Source organism: Corvus cornix, chromosome 11 (assembly GCF_000738735.6).
Source record: "Corvus cornix cornix isolate S_Up_H32 chromosome 11, ASM73873v5, whole genome shotgun sequence".
Classification (NCBI taxonomy): Eukaryota; Metazoa; Chordata; class Aves; order Passeriformes; family Corvidae; genus Corvus; species Corvus cornix.
Genome location: NC_046341.1, coordinates 10,901,242 through 10,922,401, shown reverse-complemented (window position 1 = coordinate 10,922,401; position 21,160 = coordinate 10,901,242). Strand labels below are relative to the sequence as shown.

At 37.1% G+C, this 21,160-nt stretch overlaps 1 protein-coding gene across 4 annotated transcripts in view; it reads left to right on the top strand.

Moving 5' to 3' along the window:
* The window catches only part of FTO (FTO alpha-ketoglutarate dependent dioxygenase), a 231,995-nt gene that overhangs the window by 69,568 nt on the left and 141,267 nt on the right, over positions 1 to 21,160 (top strand). The window contains exon 8 of one of the 4 annotated variants that reach the window (XM_019284218.2): positions 10,583 to 10,736. The exons of the other annotated variants lie outside the window; for them this stretch is intronic. Coding sequence (XP_019139763.1) covers positions 10,583 to 10,720 — 138 coding nt within the window. The 3' untranslated portion in view covers positions 10,721 to 10,736. The remainder of the gene's footprint in view (positions 1 to 10,582; positions 10,737 to 21,160) is intronic. 4 annotated transcript variants of the gene reach the window in all.

The window sequence follows — 21,160 nt, the reverse complement described above, 5'->3', positions numbered from 1 at the left end:
AATTTAAAAAAAATCTTTTGGTTTGTTTTTCTTTCAAATGACAACTTACTCTCTTGTAATACAGGCTTAGATGAGGTAGAGACAAGAACGGTTGATATTTTATATCCATTGTGTGTTGAAAACATGGAAAAACAGCAAACTCTGGAACTCTCAAGGGTTAGGTTTTCTGCAATTGGTGTGACATTGCCATGTGTCTCTAATTAGAAACATGGTGGCGTCAGTGTATCTCCTTTCAACAGGCCTCAGGATGATATTTATCAGCAAACTGAAGCTTGGGCCAAGACAGAAGCTGCTTCTAATTTAAATTTTAAGAATTGCTTTAATGTTTTATGACTTATAACATATTAATCACAATTAATTTCAGCTATTGGAGGAGACAGAAGAGAATGTTAATTGAGAATGTCTGTTTTGTTGAGTCTCTCAGTAAATTTGATGCTCGCGGTGTTCGGGCCCCGGCGCTGGGTGTATTTTTGGGGCCGTAACCCGCGTTTTGCGCTGCGCCGTTTCGCAGGGCGCCATTAGGGGGCAATGTTGAGCCGCAGTTCCCAGGCGCGGCCTCGGTAAAAACCCCTCGAAATGCGGCATTAACATCCAGAATTATCCCTGTTGCTCCAAGTTAGCCGTAATCTCTAAGATTCCATAACACAGGAAATCAATTGCGGGTTAACAAATTCAACAGCAATTTAACATAAAAAGTGCAGTGTTTTGGTGCATGCTTAGCTTCCACAGCTAAGTTAAATCACAAGGGTGTTTTTGAAGGTACCCAGTAGTCTACAGTGGATGGTTTCTTTTCCTCCAAATTTATAATTTTAGCTGGATGATTCTTAGGAAAAAAAAAAAAAAAGAGAGAATAATGTAAAATGCTAAAAGTAAAAATGTCTTAGAATTGTTGGTCTTGTTTTGGAAGAATTTTGCTATTTAAAAGGAATTATTTCTTAAAATATTTAAGCAATCTATTTTTCCTTTGTGTGTGAGCTGAACAATTGTTGACGTAGTTTTTTTATATGTGTGTCTAGAGTGATAGAAAAGTCAGTCTTGGTGTCAGTCTGTGCCTTTTTAAAATTTTTCCCCTTGTTTAGTAAAGCAGCTATAAAGAAGAAAAGAAAGTTTCCAAAATTATCTCTGATTCTGCTAATTGTAATTACTCTTCTGTCACAGCAGAGTATGATATTGCAGGAAGTTCAGCCCAGTGTCTTCAAACCTGTGGGCTTTATTTAATATTTTTGTACATTATAGCAAGCACACAATTTTATCATAATGTTTATTCCTGGCATTTCTTTCCCTGAGGGTAGTTTTACTTGGAGCTCACTCTTGTGATGTAAATGTTAAACGTTTCATTTGAATGACATTCTGATAAAACATCACATTTCCCACAATATTACCTCATGAATTTATGAGCCATTAAATCCAAAGCAGTTTAACCAATCTTCCTTTTTTTTTCCCTCCCATGAAAATATGAAGGCTATTCATATGTTGGAGGGGTTTTTTTTTTAAAAGTCATCCAAGATTAACACATTATCGCCTGCAACATCAGGATAAATGCTTGCAGAATTCAAAGGGAGAGTTACCATTTGAAAAAAGACCGTACAAGCTTTGCTTTCTGGGTAAAGAGAAGTCTGAAAAGCTGAAATCTCATGTGATGTGAGCAAGTCTTGCTGTAGCTGTTCTGAGATTCAGTGGAGAGACAATTTGTCTCTCAGGGTCTGATATCATGCAAACCTTGCAATCTGACATTTATTTTAGCTATGAAAATCTGTAACCACCACACCAAATCTGTAAGAACTGCAGAAGTCCGACAGCCTTTTTTTGGGTATTTTGTTTTAGGTTGATTCCCATTAGGAAAGTAAAATGTAAATCAATGAAATTATTTTTGTTTGTGGAATGAAAAGTAAACATATGTGGCTACACTTGCACGTTGAATTTTTGAAGGTTTTTTTAAACATATCTAGTGTTCCTTAAAAAAAAAAAAAAAAGGCCCTTACAGTGCTATATGGTGTGAATTGTATTTCCTGCTTTGACAGTCCATTTAGCAATGTAGCAATGTATTTATATGGCAGTTGGCCTTAATAACCTTTATTGACTTTAGTGGGTAAGAGCCAAGACTGGTATTATTAAAATGTATCAATTTCATTGCAGTATAAAATCACAACATATATAATTATGTTAGGTAGGCTAGGCTCCATTTAATCCCACTTATTTATGCAGGAATTTGGCAAGACAAAAGAAAGTGTGGAACTGAAATGTAGAGAAAAGTGTGAGTGGCTTGGAGTTGCATTTAACAGCACAACTGTCTGCCTACAGTGAAGGGACTGCTTGAAGGAATGAAACATAGATCTTGAGGAAGTAATTTCTTAATGGGATAACTAAAACACAAGTAATTTGTTTCACTTATTGGCATCTTAAAATAGAGCTGATGATAATGAAATGCAGCACACCTTTTAATTTGTAGTAGTGCAAAAGCAGAAGCGTGCACACTCGGTGTAAGTAGAATGATCAAAGTGGCATTTCATGCAGACTGGTATCTTTCTGCACAACTTTCATCTTGATTTGTAAAACTTTTTAAAAACTATCTCTAGTCTTGTTATTACTGTTACTCTCAATAACAAGCTTTTAATCAGTTTATACAACTGAATTGAAATCAGAGCAAGGCTATTTTCTTGTAAAATTATTTTTCTTTCCTTTTTGAGGTCTATTTCATTATTTGCTCCTATTGCTATATATGAAGTATGTCATAGTTCCAGCTATAAGCCACTACTGTCAGGGGCTTACAGCCTGACAGTTAGAATTGAGTCTACGCTGAAACTTGAGCTACAAAATCTCAGCCCAGAGCCTTTTTTTTTTCCAAATTAAAGCAAGGGTTTAAATATGTATTTAAATCAGAGCATTTCAGTTCCCAGATAACCATGAAAAGCTCTAAGAAAAAATATGCTTTTACAAGGAATTCTCCTAGCTTTTGTAGACTTTGGCACTTTAAACAACTAACCAATTATTTTTAAAAAAATAGATAATGGGATCACAAACAGGCTGGTTGGTTGTTTAGCTTCTTTCAGAAATTGCATAGCAACTTAACTGACATTTGAATTGGTTTGACCTTGTCAGCCAAAATTCCAGGAACTCTGAGGTATTATTTTAATTTCTCTTCTGGTTTTCCCGTTGTGCTCAGATATTGCAGTGTCACACTTTATTGGAGGGCCATGTGGCGATGGGTGATCGGATTTGCCTAATGAGCTGTGAAATGTAGGTACAACATGGCAGCTCGAAGACCCAAATTTTGCCTGTATTTCTTGTCTTTTGGGGCTTTCCTTATCTGTTTAGGCCAGAGCCTTCAAATAAATGTATTTTTGTCAGGTTATATTTTATGTACACTGGGAGTCAGATGTTTCTGGAAATGTATCTTTTATCTTAAACAACAACAACAAAACCTGATCCTGGAGACTTATTTTTCTTTTTTTTTTTTTTTTTTTCCCTTCTTTTTCTGGCAATAATTTCTTTGACCTCAATATTTTTAGCTGTCAGAAATGGGAGAAAGGATTTAGCATTGTCTGTAGTAGAATCACAATGAATCTGTAAAAAGAAAAAAATAAGTAAAGTTGTATTGCACATCTTTGAGGAAAAAAATTATTTACAATTCTGAGGGAATTCAGACTTAAGCTTCCAAAACAACATGTGTGCTGAAAGCACAAAAGACTGTGTTTATGATTCTCTTTGAAGTGTTTCTGCAACAGGATAAGGAAAATTTTAGAAACTGTCTGATAGTGTTCAGGGTAAATACTTAAACCCCTTTAGAGAATTTCACACACAGATACTGTGCAGCAGAAAAAAGGATACTTATGTTTCCTAAAGCTGCTACAGCCTACAGCTTTGTACTTAAAGACAGAGGTGTTGAATAGAATTCTTCTGAGGATACATCCAGTGACAATATCTACAGGAACATCAGAGTAAACCAGTGGATAGCACTTTCTATTTTTAACCCTTACGTGAGCTGGTTGAGATCTGAGCTGCGTTGATGTGAACCATTATAACATTTCTGTTATAAACTGGAATTGTTCAAGGGGCAGCCTTCCCACTCCGACAGCATTCTGGGAAAATCACTCTGACAACATTGAGGTGATAATGTGCACTGGCATAAGCCAGCAGAAGTTTAGGACAATTTACGTCCTGTGGGGCAGTGAGGTGCATTTCTGATGGCCCACGTGGGAGAACCATGGATGGGTTGTGTAGCTGTGCCCATGGTGTGGTCTTGCCTCTGCCTTCCCCTCCAGGTGGATTTGCACCTGAGTTACAAATTTGACATTTGTAGGTGTTCTTGTGCATACAGCTGATCTTGGTGAGCTGCAGTTTTGGATAACTAGAATTCTATTGTCTTGTACTTAATTCTTACTGTAACAGGGCTTCTTTTGTGATCTTCACTCTATTTTTATACTCTTGGATGTATACAGTTGTGTGTACTAAATACCTGCACTTGTGTGTAAAATGTGAAGAGCTCTGTGTTAGTATTTAAGGCATAAATGCACATACCACAATCAGCAGAAATCAAAATTGTGCAGATAGGTTATTCCCAGTCTTGTGTTTGAATTGTGTAAATTGGTCTCTATGTCTGAGCTGAGACTGTGGCTTAAACAGGTTTCTTTCTCCTCCACCACATGTTATAAGTTTTCCCATAGTGGATAGAGCACCAGAGCTGATGCACAGTGTGACTGTATGTGTGTGTACACGCTCTACACACAAATCCATACACACCCATACTGGGGATTTGAACTGTGATGATCTAATTAACTTCTTTATGTGACTTCTGAATCATATAAACTTAAATTTAGAGAAAAGGCGTTTATAGGGAATGAGCACTGGGGTCAACTGCTTGCAGTTCTTTGCAGCAGGAAAAACATAGGAAAAGAGTTTAGAGAGCATTAGAATGCATTTGGCGGTACTGCAAGTTGCCCTGGGTCTGACAGGGAGGGAAAACCTCAGATCATGGTTCCTGCTGCATCCTTGTGAATCCACTGTCAATCCTGGAAGGATATTTTAGAACCTAGTCTTGCCACCCTTTTATTGTTGATGGGAACTATGTTGTTGGCAGCTATGCTGATTTCAGTGAAAGCAGAGTCAGTGTGGTGGGGCTGGTGTAGACTGTATAAAACCGTGTGCTGTTTCCACCATTGTCCCCCCAGAACCTTGGATGGACATATAGTAGAATAACAAAAGATCTTTGTATCAATAGTATGTTTATTGAGCCTTATTATTTATTGGGGAAATAATGATGCTGTAGTATTGAGCTATTGTTTTACCAGTCTCATTATTCTTTGCAAAGCCTTTCACAAGAGCATGGAGTGCCAGGACAAGGGGGAATGGTTTTAAACTGACAGAGGGCAGGTTTTGTTTGGATATTAGGAAGAAATTGTTTACTGTGAGGCTGTCAAGGCCCTGGCACAGGTTGTCCGGAGAAGCTGTGGCTGCCCCATCCCTGGAAGTGTTCAGGGCCAATTTGGACAGGGCTTGGAGCAACCTGGGATAGTGGAAGGTGTCCCTGCCCATGGGGGATGGAACTAAATTGTCTTTAAGGTACCTTCCAAGCCAGAAGATTCTATGATATGCTTTAATGTTCTCAGAAATCTATTTCTTAGTAGAAAAACTGCATAAAAGACCACATTTGAACACTGAGAATAGTGTTTCTTGAAAATAAATTAATCTGTGTTTTTAGAATTTATGTTATGTGGTATGTAAAAATTGATTAATGATTACCAATATTTAAAATTATATCTAGTTCTCATTTATTCAATCCTAGAAGTGATCAGATACAGAGCATATGGATTTGTATTTGTGTATATATGTTTATGGACATGCTACACAGAAAAAAAAAAGGATTTGGCTTGGTGTTAGAACTGTGAATTACAGTGGTTTGGCAGGAATAATTTGTACTGTGATTGTTATAAACTAGGGTAAGTTGTGATTTTGAAGGAAAGTGAAAGCAAATGGCAGTATGACTAAAATGTCACCATCTACATTGCTGTATGTTTTTTAATACAGCTAGTGTTGCTAAATGTGGTTTTATTGCTATTGTATTTTAGTGGCTCTGTAACCACTATAAAATAGAATACAGCTGCTTTACTTTCCAAATGGCTTTGGTAGGCAAGGGAGGTTGACATCTTCTGAAAAGCTGCTGTTGCTGCATCGATACCTTTTCTTTCCTATCTGATCATCAGTCCTTCTAATTCCTAACAAGATCATGGCTGAACAGTATTTTTGTAATGTGTTCTTTAACAGTTACTTCATCTTTGCTCAAAATTGCAGCTTTCATTTTATACATTATGAAATGAAACTTGGCTTTAGAAGTTGCTATGGAGAGCATTATGCCCTGATGAATTAGGTGCTAATTCTTTTACTGACCCTCTGTTTAACTTGTGCAAGTAACTTAGGTGTGGTTTTCAAAATCAGTCTGGCAATCAAAACATTGAGGTCTTACTTTGGTTTTAGATTGCAGACAATTTCTGATCTGAAATTCCTCCTCAGTTAGATGAGGCTATGTTTTTTTCTGTATCTGACAATTACTTTTGGCTATGTCCTAGGGAGAGAACATCCTGCATTTGAAGGAAACCAACAAATTTCTGCCTCCCCATATCATGATTGCAAAGTGTAGATGGGGCCACATAGGAGCTTTTTTTTTTTTTTTTTTTCAGATGGGCAAATTCTGTCTAAGAAGAGTTTACTGTGTTTTGGCTGACCCTGATTGTCTCCAGGCAGTTCCCAGGTCTAGTTCTCAGGAGCTTTTGTGTGAATCTTTTTTGCACTTTCTGTTTGTCACTACTCATGCTTCTGCTTAATGATCCTGAAGCTGCAGATATAATAATGTTTACTATTCTGCAGTAGGTAGATAATTACTGGTTTTTCTCAAATGTTACAAGTGAACATCAGATTTTGGCAGTTTTCCTTGGACTGCTAGTCAGTCTGAAATCTATATAATTTTCACAACAGAGGCACTAATATAAAGTGTAGCAAATCTTTTAAATTATTCCAGTAAAATAATGTGATTGTTTATCACAATCAGACTAGTTTTCATAGGACTCATTTTGAATTTCTGTAATAGAGTAGAACCATTAACGGGATGGTGAGAAGAGGACAGATTGTTGCTGGGGGACAGGAATGCCATCAGTGGAGCTGTGCTCAAGATGAATCCAGCTCGTGCTTAGCATGCAGTGATCCACAAAGTGCACTGTTAATAGCTGGGAATAGTGCATCAGTTCATGTTGTCTAGCTGCCTAGGGATCAATGTCATTGTGTAATAAACTGCAGTGATTATTTTTATGTGTCTGTGTATATATGTATGCATATATACACTGCTAATAATTACATTTTAGCTCAATCTTCAAGCTGTGTCCTACATGCTAATGGATTCGAGCTTCACCAGCTATCTAGAAAGTCAATTGTTTTGTGATGTTGTGGTGGGACTCAGCTTGGATAACTGAATTATAAGACTTTTTTTGTAATTCAGACACATGGCAGAGTAAATTAACTCGTTGTGATCCTTTTGGTCTCCTTCTGTCCAATGTCATGCTTCCATTTCATGAAATAGAAATCATGTGCTGAAATCATTTGCGGTAGTAGGACCACAAAATTCACTCTTTTGCTCAAAAGTAACGATTGGGTTTGTTGCTGATGGATGATAGAAATTATTTTAAGATTAGTCTGTACAAAGCAGTTTATGCTGATGCTGTGTAGTCCCACACAGAGGTGGTACTTTTCAGACTTCCATGAGGTTATAGAAAATCTGAAAGTCAGCAGAGCCTTACATTTCTTCATGTCTTCACTTATGGGCAAGAGGAAAGAGCAACATGGTGTTGCATGTCCAATGGTAATACATCTATCCCCAGGAAGCAGAAGTGAGGCAAGAAGAAATTAGCTCTGTATTGCTTTTATGTAGATGCTCAAGGCAAAGACCAATCCAAGTCCTGACTAGGTCCTAGTCCAAAAATGTTATGATGCTTTTAAAAGGATTTAAAATAAAGAGAATTAAGATTACTGATATTTCTCACTTTTAAAAGTCTTCTCCTGTAGGTGTTATCTTCATTAATGCAACTTTACAGGGACTGGCATTGTCTCTCAGAGGAAAGACAGCAGAGAAAGGAGAGGTTGCCATGCAGTCAAGGCATGTACTTGTACAGTCAAGGCTCTTCAAAACATTTTTCCATTACTGATCTTTTGTTGGTTTTCATGTAGGACATACTTGATACACATGTTTATAAAATATTTATACATTCATGGGTCAATTCCACTGGTGGTTGTTATGCTAAAGGAATTGTGGATTTGCAATAATTAGGAATCTACTGGGGAGAAGAAAAGATGGGTAAGACAACAGATGAACCAGTCTGAAAACTCTCAGAATTTGCTGAAATGTTGAACAAAACAAAAAAAGTCTCACTGGTTTCTTTAAGAAATCCTACTGTTAAAAAACTTGATAACAGGGCTGTTTTCTCAAGTTTTTTCTTTGCTTTTCATCTTCTACATTTCCTTCTCAAATGTAAAATACTGTAATTGAATCACAGCATTAGCTGGCTTTTCCCAACATAACAGCAGATTTAGGCTCTTTGCTGCTAGTTTCAAAAGTAATATGTACGGAGAGAGAGCGCGAAGACAAAAATTGAGCACATAGATGTATAATCCCCAAGGAATAAACTGACTTCTACTAGACAAGCTGAAAGCTGATTAAAATATTTTTCATCCTTTGGGTATGCAACAGCTTTTGATGATGGAGAGTGTATTAATATTCAGCTTAGCTGCTTGTCGACACTTCAGACAGGTCCCAGGAAAGACTCTGATACTGACCAGGTTTTCTCACTCTGCCAGAAATCTTTATGAGACACAGAGCAGCAGCCTTGTACCAGGAAAAGCCAAGATAAGAATACTGCTATGTCTTCATTTTAGAAATTTCTTTTATAGATTTTAAAAGGATTGAAAATTTTAAAGAATTCTTTTAATGATATAAATGCATTTAAATACAACAAAGGAGAAAGATTATTCTTAATTATTTTAAAATAAAGCTGTTGTAATCTACTCGATTTTCAATTCATTTGTCTGAGTTGTTTGTAAACTTACAAAGATTCTAGTAATAATATCAGTGATCAAGATTTTTGGAAAATAGGATGGAGAGGCTTTGCAAGTGGGAGGTGGTTATGGTGAAGATGGCAGAAGATAACGGTGTAGCTGTGAGTCTCCTTCAAAGCTAAATACTGTGGGTAGTGATGTCTGATTTTTTGTGTTCCCATCCCTTTAAAAATGTAGTGTTTTGATAGAATTCCATTAATTGATACCTCTGTGCAGCAGTAATACTACATTTAATATGTTACTGGTTTGAGTACAGAATCAAATAAGGGAGGAATAGTCTTTGTTTAAGAAAAAGTAATTATGTCTAATGCAGTAAACTATTTGAAGTATGTTGGAAAGCATTTGCTTTTCACTCAACAATAATAATAATGATAATAATATCAGTGATCAAGATTTTTGGAGAGTGTGCTCCTTCTTAAATTATTTTGTAACAGTCAGATCTGGGGTGGTGGGGTACTGTTCTCTTAACTTTGTCTATTCCCTTGTAATGTAATACCTACCTTCCAGACAAGAATGAGATGTAAACAGCTGCTTTATCAGCTGATACTTCTGTTCTTTTGTTGGCATGCTGACATATAGGGTGTTTGCTTTTTCCCCTTCCACAGTGACTAAATATATACAGTATCTCTGGAAAACATGTCATACACTGTGTGAGGTGCCTTTAGGATGGCTCCAGGGCTAAATACTTCCTGTAGTAGGTGAAAGAGCATGGCTTAATCAGCTTAGTTAACTTAATTAAGCTGTGCTTTTTCTCATGGTACAGCTTTAAAGTGTATTTCATATAGAAACTGTCTTTTGTACTTGTGGAATGACACAAGGTTGGAGAAATTGTGTGGCATTTTTATAGTGGGCTTGAAAAAGATAAGATTTGCTACTTACTCTGCAATGGGAAGAAGTGAACTAAAGGAGTGTGTCATTTTTACTGAAGATTTAAAGGAGAAATTCTAATGCAGTTTAGATTGTGAAGGCTTCTCAAACCGAGAAAGTCTACTTTTCTTTTTATCCTTATCTAATTTTAAGATTTTTGTACGTGGGAAGAGCTGTCCATTTTCATCCCAACCTTGGCTTGCCTGCTTGTAGGTGTGTCACCAGATTCCATGACCCTACATTATTTTGCTATTCTTTGGAAGAAGTAAACTAATACAGTGTAATTGTGGGAATGTGGGTCTTTCCTCCACTGCTCTTTGAGTCTCAGCAGAAAATACTGTTACAAATTAAAGTAATTTGAACTCAGTTATTCTTTCTTGAGATGAGGTACTCTTCATATTCTTCATGAGGTACTCCATGTTGAGGAAAAGGTCTGATTTTCCTCTTGGGGAAATGCTGGGGTTCTGGTCCTAGTGGAACCCTCCTGTCTGGGTAGAGGAGGAGATTGATTAGCAAGGCACAGGCACAGCTGGAAACAGTAAGTGCTGAGTGAGTTCTACTTACCGTGTTATTTGCTTCATCTGACTCGTTAATGTTACTTCTTTACTTACCTCTACAGGTTTCTGAAAGAGTAAGGGGTGGGGGAAGAAGCAATCAGGGCAGCAGTTGCAGCTGGCCAAGGGGAGAGTGGCAGCAGGTGCCAGTAGCCAGTGACAACATGGGAAGAGGGCTAGGAGCCCTTCTGGTGGCAGAATGACAGGACTGAAGGCAAGGTGAGTGAGAACTCCTGGGACAGCAGCTTTGGAGTGAGTGCAGAAGTGCTTGGAAAACTTGAAACTGGTTTGTGGGTGGAATGGACCTTTGGGTACAGTGGGAATAGAAAACAAGCTTGGCAGGAAAAGCTTTGGAGACTGACAAAGAGTGGGAGAGGATGGCAAAGGCTCTCAGGCAAAAAGGAGTGGAGTGGTTTGATAGAAAATAGGATGGAGAGGCTTTGCAAGTAGGAAGTGGTTATGGTGAAGATGGCAGAAGATAAGGGTGTACTGTGAGTCTCCTTCAAAGCTAAATACTGTGGGTAGTGGTGTCTTTGATTTTTGTGTTCCTATCCCTTTAAAAATGTAGTGTTTTGATAGAAATCCATTAATTGATACCTCTGTGCAGTAGTAATACTACATTTAATATGTTACTGGTTTATAGTACAGAATCAAATAAGGGAGAAATAGTTTTTGTTTAAGAAAAAGTAATTATGTCAAATGCAGAAAACTATTTAAAGTATGTTGGACAGTATTTGCTTTTAATTCAACAAACATAAAATTATTCTGGAAAAACCCAGGGAGGTTATATATACATAGATTTAAAAAAATGTTTAAAATGCACATAACGATCAAGTCATGTGAATTAGTTTTTTGTGTTTATATGGCACATGGATGCATACCTATACATATACATGTATATACAGCCATGTGCACCCACAGAGGGAAAGATTTTTGCCTGTTTAAGTACTGAGCTTCTCTCCATAATGCTTGAAGTTGCAGAATCTCACTGAACTGATACAATGTGTTAAGTTTCTCATCTGAGTACCTCTCATCCCACTGCTTGGGCATAGTTCTGTTACAGACTTCAGTGTTTCTTGATTATATGGGGTGTTATAATTTCCTGATGACTGGTTATGTTATTTATAATACGGAGGGTGTTAATCCTTTGGTGATTAACGCTCTATTTGAATTACCAGAGGTCAAAGGTACATTCTTTTATTTGGGTTTTGGGGTTTTTTCAGTGTTTTTTCTTTGGATTTTTTTTTCTAAAGGTTTTTTCATTCTCTGTTTTATCTGAAAATTATTTTGAGACCAGTTGGGGTGAGGAGAGGAGCATGCTTCTTCTGTAGGGGCCCAAGTCTGTTGAAGCTGTAGGCATTAGAACATAAGTTCTCTTTGCACTGAACAGCTCTTCCAGAAATCCACCATTTAAAGATAATGAAAATCTCATAACCAAAAGAATCATAGTAAAAAGCATATGGAAGAAGGTATTCTCTACTTAAATCTGTGAAAAAGTGGATACCTACCTGTGTCTCATTCTAAGCCTTTTTGGAAAGATTTATTAAAGATTATAAAGGTGTGTACATACATATGTGTATGTATACATATAAACACACACTTTATAAGGTATAAATATATATGGCTGTCATTTCAGGTGATGTGGAGATATTGCAGAGATTCTTGTCCAGCTGCCAGCTGTATCACAGTCACTGTGGTTTCAGAGTTGAGGAGCTCTATTAAAAGCCTTCAGTTGTTTCAAAGGCTGTGGCTGTGCAGAAGTTACCCTTGCCCTAATATTTCAATACTTTCTTGAATTACCATAAGGTTTTTTGGTGTTTTTCTCAGCTGTGTGCCTTAAAGTGCTGGAGGTGATTGAGAGGGAAGCACTGAAGGATTTTTGCTGTTTTGTTTTTCACACATTTCTGGGGTTATGTAACCATTCCCACAGCTCCAGGAGAATTCAGTTATGTGTCCAGGTTTGCTGAGTTGCTGTGTCCAACTGCAAAGCCTTTACAGCAATTGCCAGTGTTCACCAAAGTGTGCTGTGGCACTGGCTTTGCTCCCTTCTGTAAAGGTGACTATAACACGTTCCTTGACTGAAAATCTGAGGTACATGTTCCCTCTGGAGATTCTTCATGCTGTGGTCATTCCACCTACTCCAAATCTGGAAAAGTGTGGGCATGATGGAAGACCTGCCAGAGTTCCCTCACTGGTGTTTTTCCACTCCAAAACCTCTCTGGTAGTACCTGAAACTGCAACAAGCCAGTTACAGGAGAATTATTTTGATGGAGCATAGCCCTCTGCAGTGTTTAGGACTTGCATATAAACAAAGGAGATGGTCAAAGAGCAAAGGAAACACTAAAGTTAGGAAGCCAGAAGCGGAAGGGGAGCGGCTCATCTGGTTAGGGCAGTTTTTTGAGCTTGTAGATTGTTCTCAGCTCAGATGATGGCAACCTGGGAAGCTGTAACAGAATATGATAAGCCTCCCTCTGCATTTTCCATTAGAGGCATAACTGCTCCTGACTTGCTGCTTTAGGAAATCTCAGCATCAGACTAGACTGAGCAAATGTTAACGGTGTCTGTTTTGCAGAGCTGGAACATGAGTTCACTGGTGTATAAAGCTCTGTTTTAACTCAGTTACCAGAATGGGCTCAATGCCTGAACTGCTGGATGAAGTCCTCCAATCTGCCCGAAAATTGCAACATATTTTAGTAATTCTTAAACATTTAATCTACATACCAATGCTCTAATGTTTAATGTTGCTCTACAGCAGATATGATGATTGTTACCCAGGTGGAAGCACAGAGGCAAGTTGCTCCTGTCCAGCCACTCATCTGATGATTGTGTTTTACTGTCTGTGCTCAGTTTCTCTCTGCTTTGCTCTCTGGTGTTTTGCTCTGAGCTCAGTGAGGTGCTGAGATTAGTGCTGGTTTGCTTTTGTCGTAATCTTTCATGTTTGCTGTGACGGATAGGTGAAAAAGCAGTATTTGTTCTGCTCCAGCATGCAAGGAATCCAGCTCAGACACTGAGGGCAATTAGTCCCTGCATTGTGGGATAAAAAGCAGACATGCTAAAATTTTAGGGGTACTTTTTTCCTGTACATGCTCCAGGGGGAATGCTGCACACTGCACTGTGGCTTCCTACATGATTTCTCTGTTCAGGATTGCTTAAGTGCCAAGTGCCATTCAACTGCTGGTCTGTGGTTAGTGCAAATACCAAATGCTACACAGGCTTCATTCCTTGTGCCTTTAATGTTTCCATTTTAATAGTTTCATTTATGCTTAGAAATGTTTTTTTTCTAGTGCTGTAGAGAGGCTGTGAGTAGTCTGGCACCAAAGCGTGTTGAAAGCATTTGAAGTAGTTCAGTAGGAGGTAGAATTAAAGGTCAAAGTGGTTTTGTGACCAGAGCGAGAAATTGGGAGGGAAATAGGTTGCAGAAAAGAGGGAGTAACAATAGCCAAGTGAGAGAAATAGGAATAAATATAATGGAAGTATAAAGGGTCTTAGAAGTGCAAAGGATGCTAGGGTAAAAAGAACTGAATTTTCATCTCTTAAACTTGGCTGCAGCATTTAATAGGGCCTTGCTCTGGGAATATTAAATATGTAAACTACTAATACAAAATGATGCAATTAGTTAAAAATGTGACTTTTGTCTGAATGTATAATTTCACTTTATATGTCAAAATAGTTTTTTGTCAGCTGACATATTTCTGAATCAGCTTTCTTGAAGGAGTGGTTACATTATGGCCTCACAGTAGCAGAACATTCAGCCTGAAAGTCTGCAGATAGAACATTTGCAATAGTGTGTATGTGTGAAATTTTAAGTGATGAACTGCCTGATTAAAACAAGAATATGTTTTTACTGAAAATTGTTATTGGTTTTGTGTAAATCCATTTTTAATACTAAAAAAGAAAAAAAAAGCATTTGGGGAGAAATAAATTAGTAGGTAGCAAGCAAGACTGAAAGAACATACAACTAAAGGTGTAATTTAGACATATAAATATCAGTCCTTTAAATGAGAATAATAAGAACCAGGTTACTAAATAAGATTTGCTTCATAAAAGATGGAGAAAGTTGTTTGCTGATTTAGCTGGTATAGCTAGAACAATGTACTTAGCAGTTTTCATATTGAAGGTTATGTTCTGTACAAATATATAGTATATTAGAATTTTGCTAGTCCTGGTCCTGTTTCAAAGTCTTCTAAAATATTTTTGATTCCTTCTTACATTTATCACAAACAACCATTTATTTTCTTGGGTTGAACCATAAATATTTGCAGAAGTGTTGTAATCTTTTTTTAAAAACAACCATTTGAAAATCTGCATAATGGGCTTAAGTAAATAACATGACTTACAAGCAAGACTATGAGTCTGTTGCCTGTGATGCTCTTTTTTGGTGACTCTTTCCATAATCCGAATTTATACAATTAAATTATACATATATTTATACAATTATATACTAGACATTCAAAGTATGCTTAGAGATTTACATCAGAAATAATAATTATTGATATCATGTTCTCATTTTACACCTACTTGTGCCTCACATTTGTACTAACCAGTAAATAAGCATATATAAACCATGTCAATTTTTTCTGTTTCATTGCATTTTTGCTGTTTCATTCCATTTTTCAAATATGTTTTAATCAAAAAATATTTTACAGCTGATTTGCACTGTACAGCTTCTAAATCTAAGACACCACTGGGGTCAGCAGATAGCAGATAGCCTATCCAGTGTTTGAACTGGTACTCCAGTTCCTGGTTTCCTGAGGATAAATGTGGTTGCTCCAATATAAATGTTTTAGATCACAGTGACAGCTCTGGAAATTAAACATAGCCAGCAAAATCTATTTTCTGTCTAGCTAAGTAAAGGACAGGACAGATGAAAAAATTCCCTGAGCGAATGAATTCTTATGAACAGTGATGAATCTTTTCCCTGTGCTATATTAATCAAGAAAAAAAAAAATCTAACCTGTATTTCTGTATATGTTTTTCATATTCAAGTTTATCATATAAGGTGAAAAACTTAGAATATCACTCTGAGACCATGTTGTAGCATTGCAAACACTTTTCTAACCACAGGGAAAAGTTAGCCTTTAGGATAGTTTCCAGAGAGTTGCAATGGTTTGTGAGTGGAATAGACTTTAAAATTCTATGAAAATCTGGGCTTTGGGGAGAGGTGAAAGACTTAAATTTTCTCAGGAATTTCCTTTCTCCTAATTTATTATGAACAGTGTTTTGATTTCAGAAGCTTTGCCTTATCCCGCCTTAAAGTATCTTAAAATGATGAGTTTACAATTCTCTTTCTTAAACACAGGTTTTGATACCTGCTTCAGAGGCTACTGCCATGCAGAAAAATGCAGAATTTTCTCATATAGACTATGCAGCAGGTTGGGCACCAAGGAAGAATAAGAAGAGAGAGACTCCCCTGCCAAAAAGTAACTCTGAGTCATGTTCATTGCTGGTTTGTTTTCTACCTGAGGCATGGTCCTGGACTCTGTGGTTCTGGAGGATTCCTTTTCCCTTCTAGTGAAACTGCTCTGCCTTGACCAGTGGTTTGAGTCCACTGTTTGCATTTGTCAGAGGAGACAAAACAGTTCTGCCTTTGCAGGTGCTTCTTTCAGCTGGGGCTTGGATGCTGTTGTTAATAAGCTTACATCCCTCTTCTCTGCGCCAATTCTTTCTTGTTTCCACAACTACTTCTAAGTAACTCCCTCTAGCAAAGTATGCTTTTAGAAACTTGCCATTAGAAGAAATTTGATAGTCGTTTTTGTGGCTACTGTACCAATCACTGGATATTTCTGCTTGGGCTGAAGAGTCAAAATGAGCTATGGAGTGCTCAGTTGTTGCATTGTGATTTTATTTTTTCTTTGTTGAGGTGGAGGAGTTAATGTAGGTTGTATCTCAGAAGTGAGGCTATGGGACATTACTAATTTTAAAAAAATATACAAATATATTGTGACCCTTAAGATATACACACACATTTTTTCTGTAGGAGTAAAAAAAAGCTCTCTTTAAAAACTTTATTGCAAAGTAAATGGTTAAAATGGAGCTGCAGTTACTTGAAAGAGACAAATATACATTCATTATTTCCTGAGTATGTTGTTTTTACAGGAAAGCAAAGGAAGCAATGGCTGGGTGTCATTAAGGAGTAGCTCGTGGAAAGCAGTGAAATGAGCAATGAGACTTGTAAAGTGTCATGAAAACTGAAACACCAGGGTACAAAGTACTGCTTATCCTCCCAGATATGGATACCATATGGCAACATGAAGGGAAATAGAAAGTAGGAGACAAGAATCCTATTATTCCTCACACTTTCATTTGCTTGCTATTTGCTTTGGGCAAATGACTTAAGAAGTTGTTCCTGAACCTTCTTCTGGCACAGTATTTATTGACAAGACACCTGTCTTCCCTGTCAGGCTCCTTGAAGTTTCTTTGTGTAATTCCAGCTTTGGCACTTCTGATTATAAATTTATTGTTGTTTTTCTAATAGTTTTGGAATAATCTCTTATTGACTGTTCCTAAGTTAAAATCTATATTAATTTTCTGGTATGATATCCCTTTCTTCTCTTACAGCATTTCACTTATTTTCCTTAAGGAAGACAATCTGCTATGGTAGGTTCTTGTTGTCCTTGAAATCTCTGTCTCCTTTTTTTCTTTATCTGCAAGTTGCCATCTCTGGACAACTTTCTGCATCTCTCTTTTATGTATCTTTGGAATCAAATGGACTGATCAGGGGTGCTTGGAAAGATCTGGAAAGGATTTGACTTCTGGAAAGACACATATGTGGTCCATGTACCTTTGAAATGGCGTGGAGGAGAGTCTGTATCAGCTCTCCAGGGGCTGACGCAGCTCTGGAAAGATTTTGTCACCTCCTCACCCATTTCTTCCTTTCCACCTCCTAAGTATACACCTATCTACCACCCAGTGTTTTCTTCATTTATAACTGTTTCACAGCAGTTTTGTATTTCTCTGAAGTTAACAGATCTTCCTTAAATATTGTTAAACTAAGTCTTACCAATATACAGTACACTTACCTTCACTGTATGAAGTGACAGTTCTGGCAACTTTCACCTTTGCTCTTCTGACTTCTGTGTTTGTGAAACTATACTTGAGAATTTCTGGTGATGTCCCCCAAAGTTAATGGTTGGTAGAAACCAAAGCCAAAAGCCAGGAGTGTTGCAAGACCAGGGAGAGCATGTTTACCCACTCATTCATTGTTACTTACACTGAAACTTTCATCTATTTTGCCTCATCTGGGGGGATCATTAGTGTATGTGGCTTTGCCTTCACCTAAGGCTGTGGAAACGGGCAGCTATTTGACTGTGTTACAGCAAGAAAATGTGATTTTAAGAGCACGTCCTTTTGTCACAGCAATGGGTGCTGTATCAAGAAAGATAAAGAAAAGCTGCTCAGAAAGGTTGTATGGGAGGCCAAGAAAATCATGCAGAACTCAACAGAAGATGTTACAAAGGGAGCCCCTGCTGCATAAGGTTTATGCTTTGTGTTTTGTAATTCTGAAAATTAATGCTTCGTGTGTTACATCAGGCTGTTGTGGGCATGTAGTGGTGAAATTACAGATAATAAATTGCTACTCTTTCTACTGAAGCTGTGTAACCTTCTCCTAATTTTAGCACCACAAGGAAATGCCGTTTAGTGGTTCTCTATGCTATGGAGTTTAGTGCAAGTGTTTGAATTTGCTGTGGTCTAGGAAAGCTGGCATTTTAAGAAGTATTCCATAGTTGCATAGGTTACCATTACACCATTATAATGACTTTGCAGTGCTTTGTTCAGTAGAACACTAGCCTATTTGTGGGGGAAAAATGTCCAAAAGACATCCTACCTTTTATTCTTTACAAAAGTGTTTGATATGACACAGCATTCAGGGTTAGAATCAACCCCATACATTCTCAGTTTCAGAAAGAGAGGAAAAAACTGAAATACTAAGCTATTCCCACTAGAAATGTTGTAAATCTTACAAAATATATAAGCTTTCCTCTTGAACGTACATCAAAGGCATAAAACTTGGGAGATTAAAATATGTTTTTAATCTTGGTTTGATGAGCAAAACTTTCACTGTAATATTTATTATGAGAGGCTCTACTTGTGTTGCCTCTTCCCTTTGTTCTGTTTATATATGACTTCCTTTCTTCCAAAAAAGTAGGAAGTATCGTTTTCACAAAGCCAAAGGATATTGCAATGGTTTGTTCATTTAAGCTGAATTGTAGGCCCACGTGGCAGACACAAACTTTTCTTTTATTGTCCGGCTCCCAGAGGACAAGCAACGCTTTCTGATGGCTTCCCATGAATGCCTTTCATTTGTGGAGGAGTTTCAGTGGCTTATGCTGACTGTACAAAGATCAAACAGGCAGGAAAATTGTGGTTTTATGAAACTTAGCCAAGATCTTTGTTATTTTCTCAGAAGTTTTTCTTCTCTAACCCTATTTTTTAAGGACAATATTAAGACAATTACTTTTAGTGACTGATGGGAAAAAAGATTGTTCATTTTCACTTTAAAATTTAAGTATTTTCTTGGTTATTAGAAAATTTGTAGGTATGTTTAAAGAAATTACTGACCATAATTGCAGTCTGTCTTTATTGCATTTGGAATCAATGGTATCCAAAATTAAGCTTAAAAAAAATGTTGTGGCTGTTTGGTCCTGCAATTTGATCTATTTTGGGCCACTGCGCCTGCAGAGTTTTGCTGAAATCACCCAGTTGGGGTTTTTTCGCCTGGATACAAAGGTCTGTCAAACAGATTTGATTGTGACTTGACCTGTTTTAAGAATAGTTGGTTTTTTCTCAACAGGTTCTCTTAGCATTCATTACAGAGATTTCCTTTTTGCTCAGCTGTTGGCAAGCTTAAGCATTGGAAAGAGATATGCAGACCGCAACATCTTTTTAACTGCAGCAATGGCATGTTTTGCCAACAATACATAATTTTCATTGTGCTACTCGTATAAAACCTCATGTTTGTCATACGAATTCAGTTTTTGTTGAAGGATTACTTTAATAAAACTAAAATGACTTAAGTTTCTGAAGTGAAACCCGTAGCATCTTTAGGGGTCAGACGTAGCTGAAACTTGAACAGCTGTACAACATGCATCCTAGATTGTTTTTAATTGTCTTCCCTTTCTCTAACAGCAGTAATTCTTGTTTATATTGTCAAGAACCTTTCCACTGAGCACAAGAGCACCGTACTTTAAGGTCGCATGCTTAACCCCACTGTGGGGTTACAATGTAAATGGGCCCCCTTTGTTTTCGTTAATGTGTGAGGGGTGGGTGCAAGGCAAGGCTGTTCACAAGGCTTAAATAACTTATTGTAAAAGTGTCTTAAAGAAAGCATATTTTGTCTCCATACCACAGTTGTTTAGCATTACTCTTGTGCATCCAACCGACAGCGAGTTTGGCAATGGATTTTTGTGTGTCATTTTGTTCTTTTGACCTGTGATACTTTTTTCTTTCTTTTTTTTTTTTTAACTGAGCTAATGGATTCATCTCAAGTAATACAAAATGAAGAAGCTTTTTTTCTTTCTGTTCCTGATATCCTAAAAAGTAGTAAACAAAGGTGGAACTGCTCTTTTCCACCCCAAACCCTTTACATAACAATTTGCCAGTTCCTGTGTTGATGAAGATGTTTAAAATGAAGACTTTCTAAAAATGTCGAATTAAAATAGTATTCTCAGTGGTTTTAATCAGTTAAAAATTAACAAAGTATAGCCTTTTGAAATGGCTTCAGAAGTTTGAAGGCTTTTTTCTGCCTGTCACTGATATATGGAGGAAGAATTATCTTGAAATATTACAAGTTGTTTTGATTATCTAGAATTTGCCCTGAATCCCACAATTTTAGGAGATTTCAAGCCCAGTGCTGATGGTCATCTTTGGCTGGCACTTTTAGTTGGTTTTGCAGGCCAAAATAACTTCAAAAAAGTTGAAGTCCTGTTCTTAAGTGCTACACTGTGTCAAAAATTGAACCATTTTGGAGGGAAATCTCGCTTTTTTCCCCGGAATGAAAACTCTTCAATATGAACTTAATTTTGTAGTATTTGGTTGCTCTATTTTAAAATGGAAATGCTGTGACAACAAGTTTTCAGAAATGCTTCTCAAAATACTACTTCTCCTCCTAGTAACTGCTGTGCTTTTGGGCTTTGTGCAGAGACATTTTGTCTTGGGTTTTAATTTTCTTACACTTCATCTCTACATGACTTTAGTAAGAGCAACTTACTAGATCTAGTGATCTCTCCAGTATGGCAATAACTGATTTGACTGGTTGCAAACAGGATGGAATCTGCCGACCTTAAAGGATTACTTAGTACTCAAGAGCATAAGTGGTAGTTTGACATTTAAGTAGTTCTGTTTGTAAGTATTTAAGAAACATTTCGGTGGAACGAAAAAAATGTATAGCATTTAAGACTGCAGTAAGTATGAGTCTTCCAGCATGCAGTCTTGACAGAGTTGTTAATGAATAGGAAAAAATAGTCAAATATTGTTAAAAAGCAATCCATATCCTAACGAAAATGTTTTAGCTTTTTTTTTTTTTTTTTCCTAGAGGAATGTGGTTATCCCTGAAAATTGATTTGGTACACATAAAAAGACTGCATAATGACATCCTAAATAAAAAATTTAAAAGTGGAAAAAAATATAAGGAACACAAACTCTGC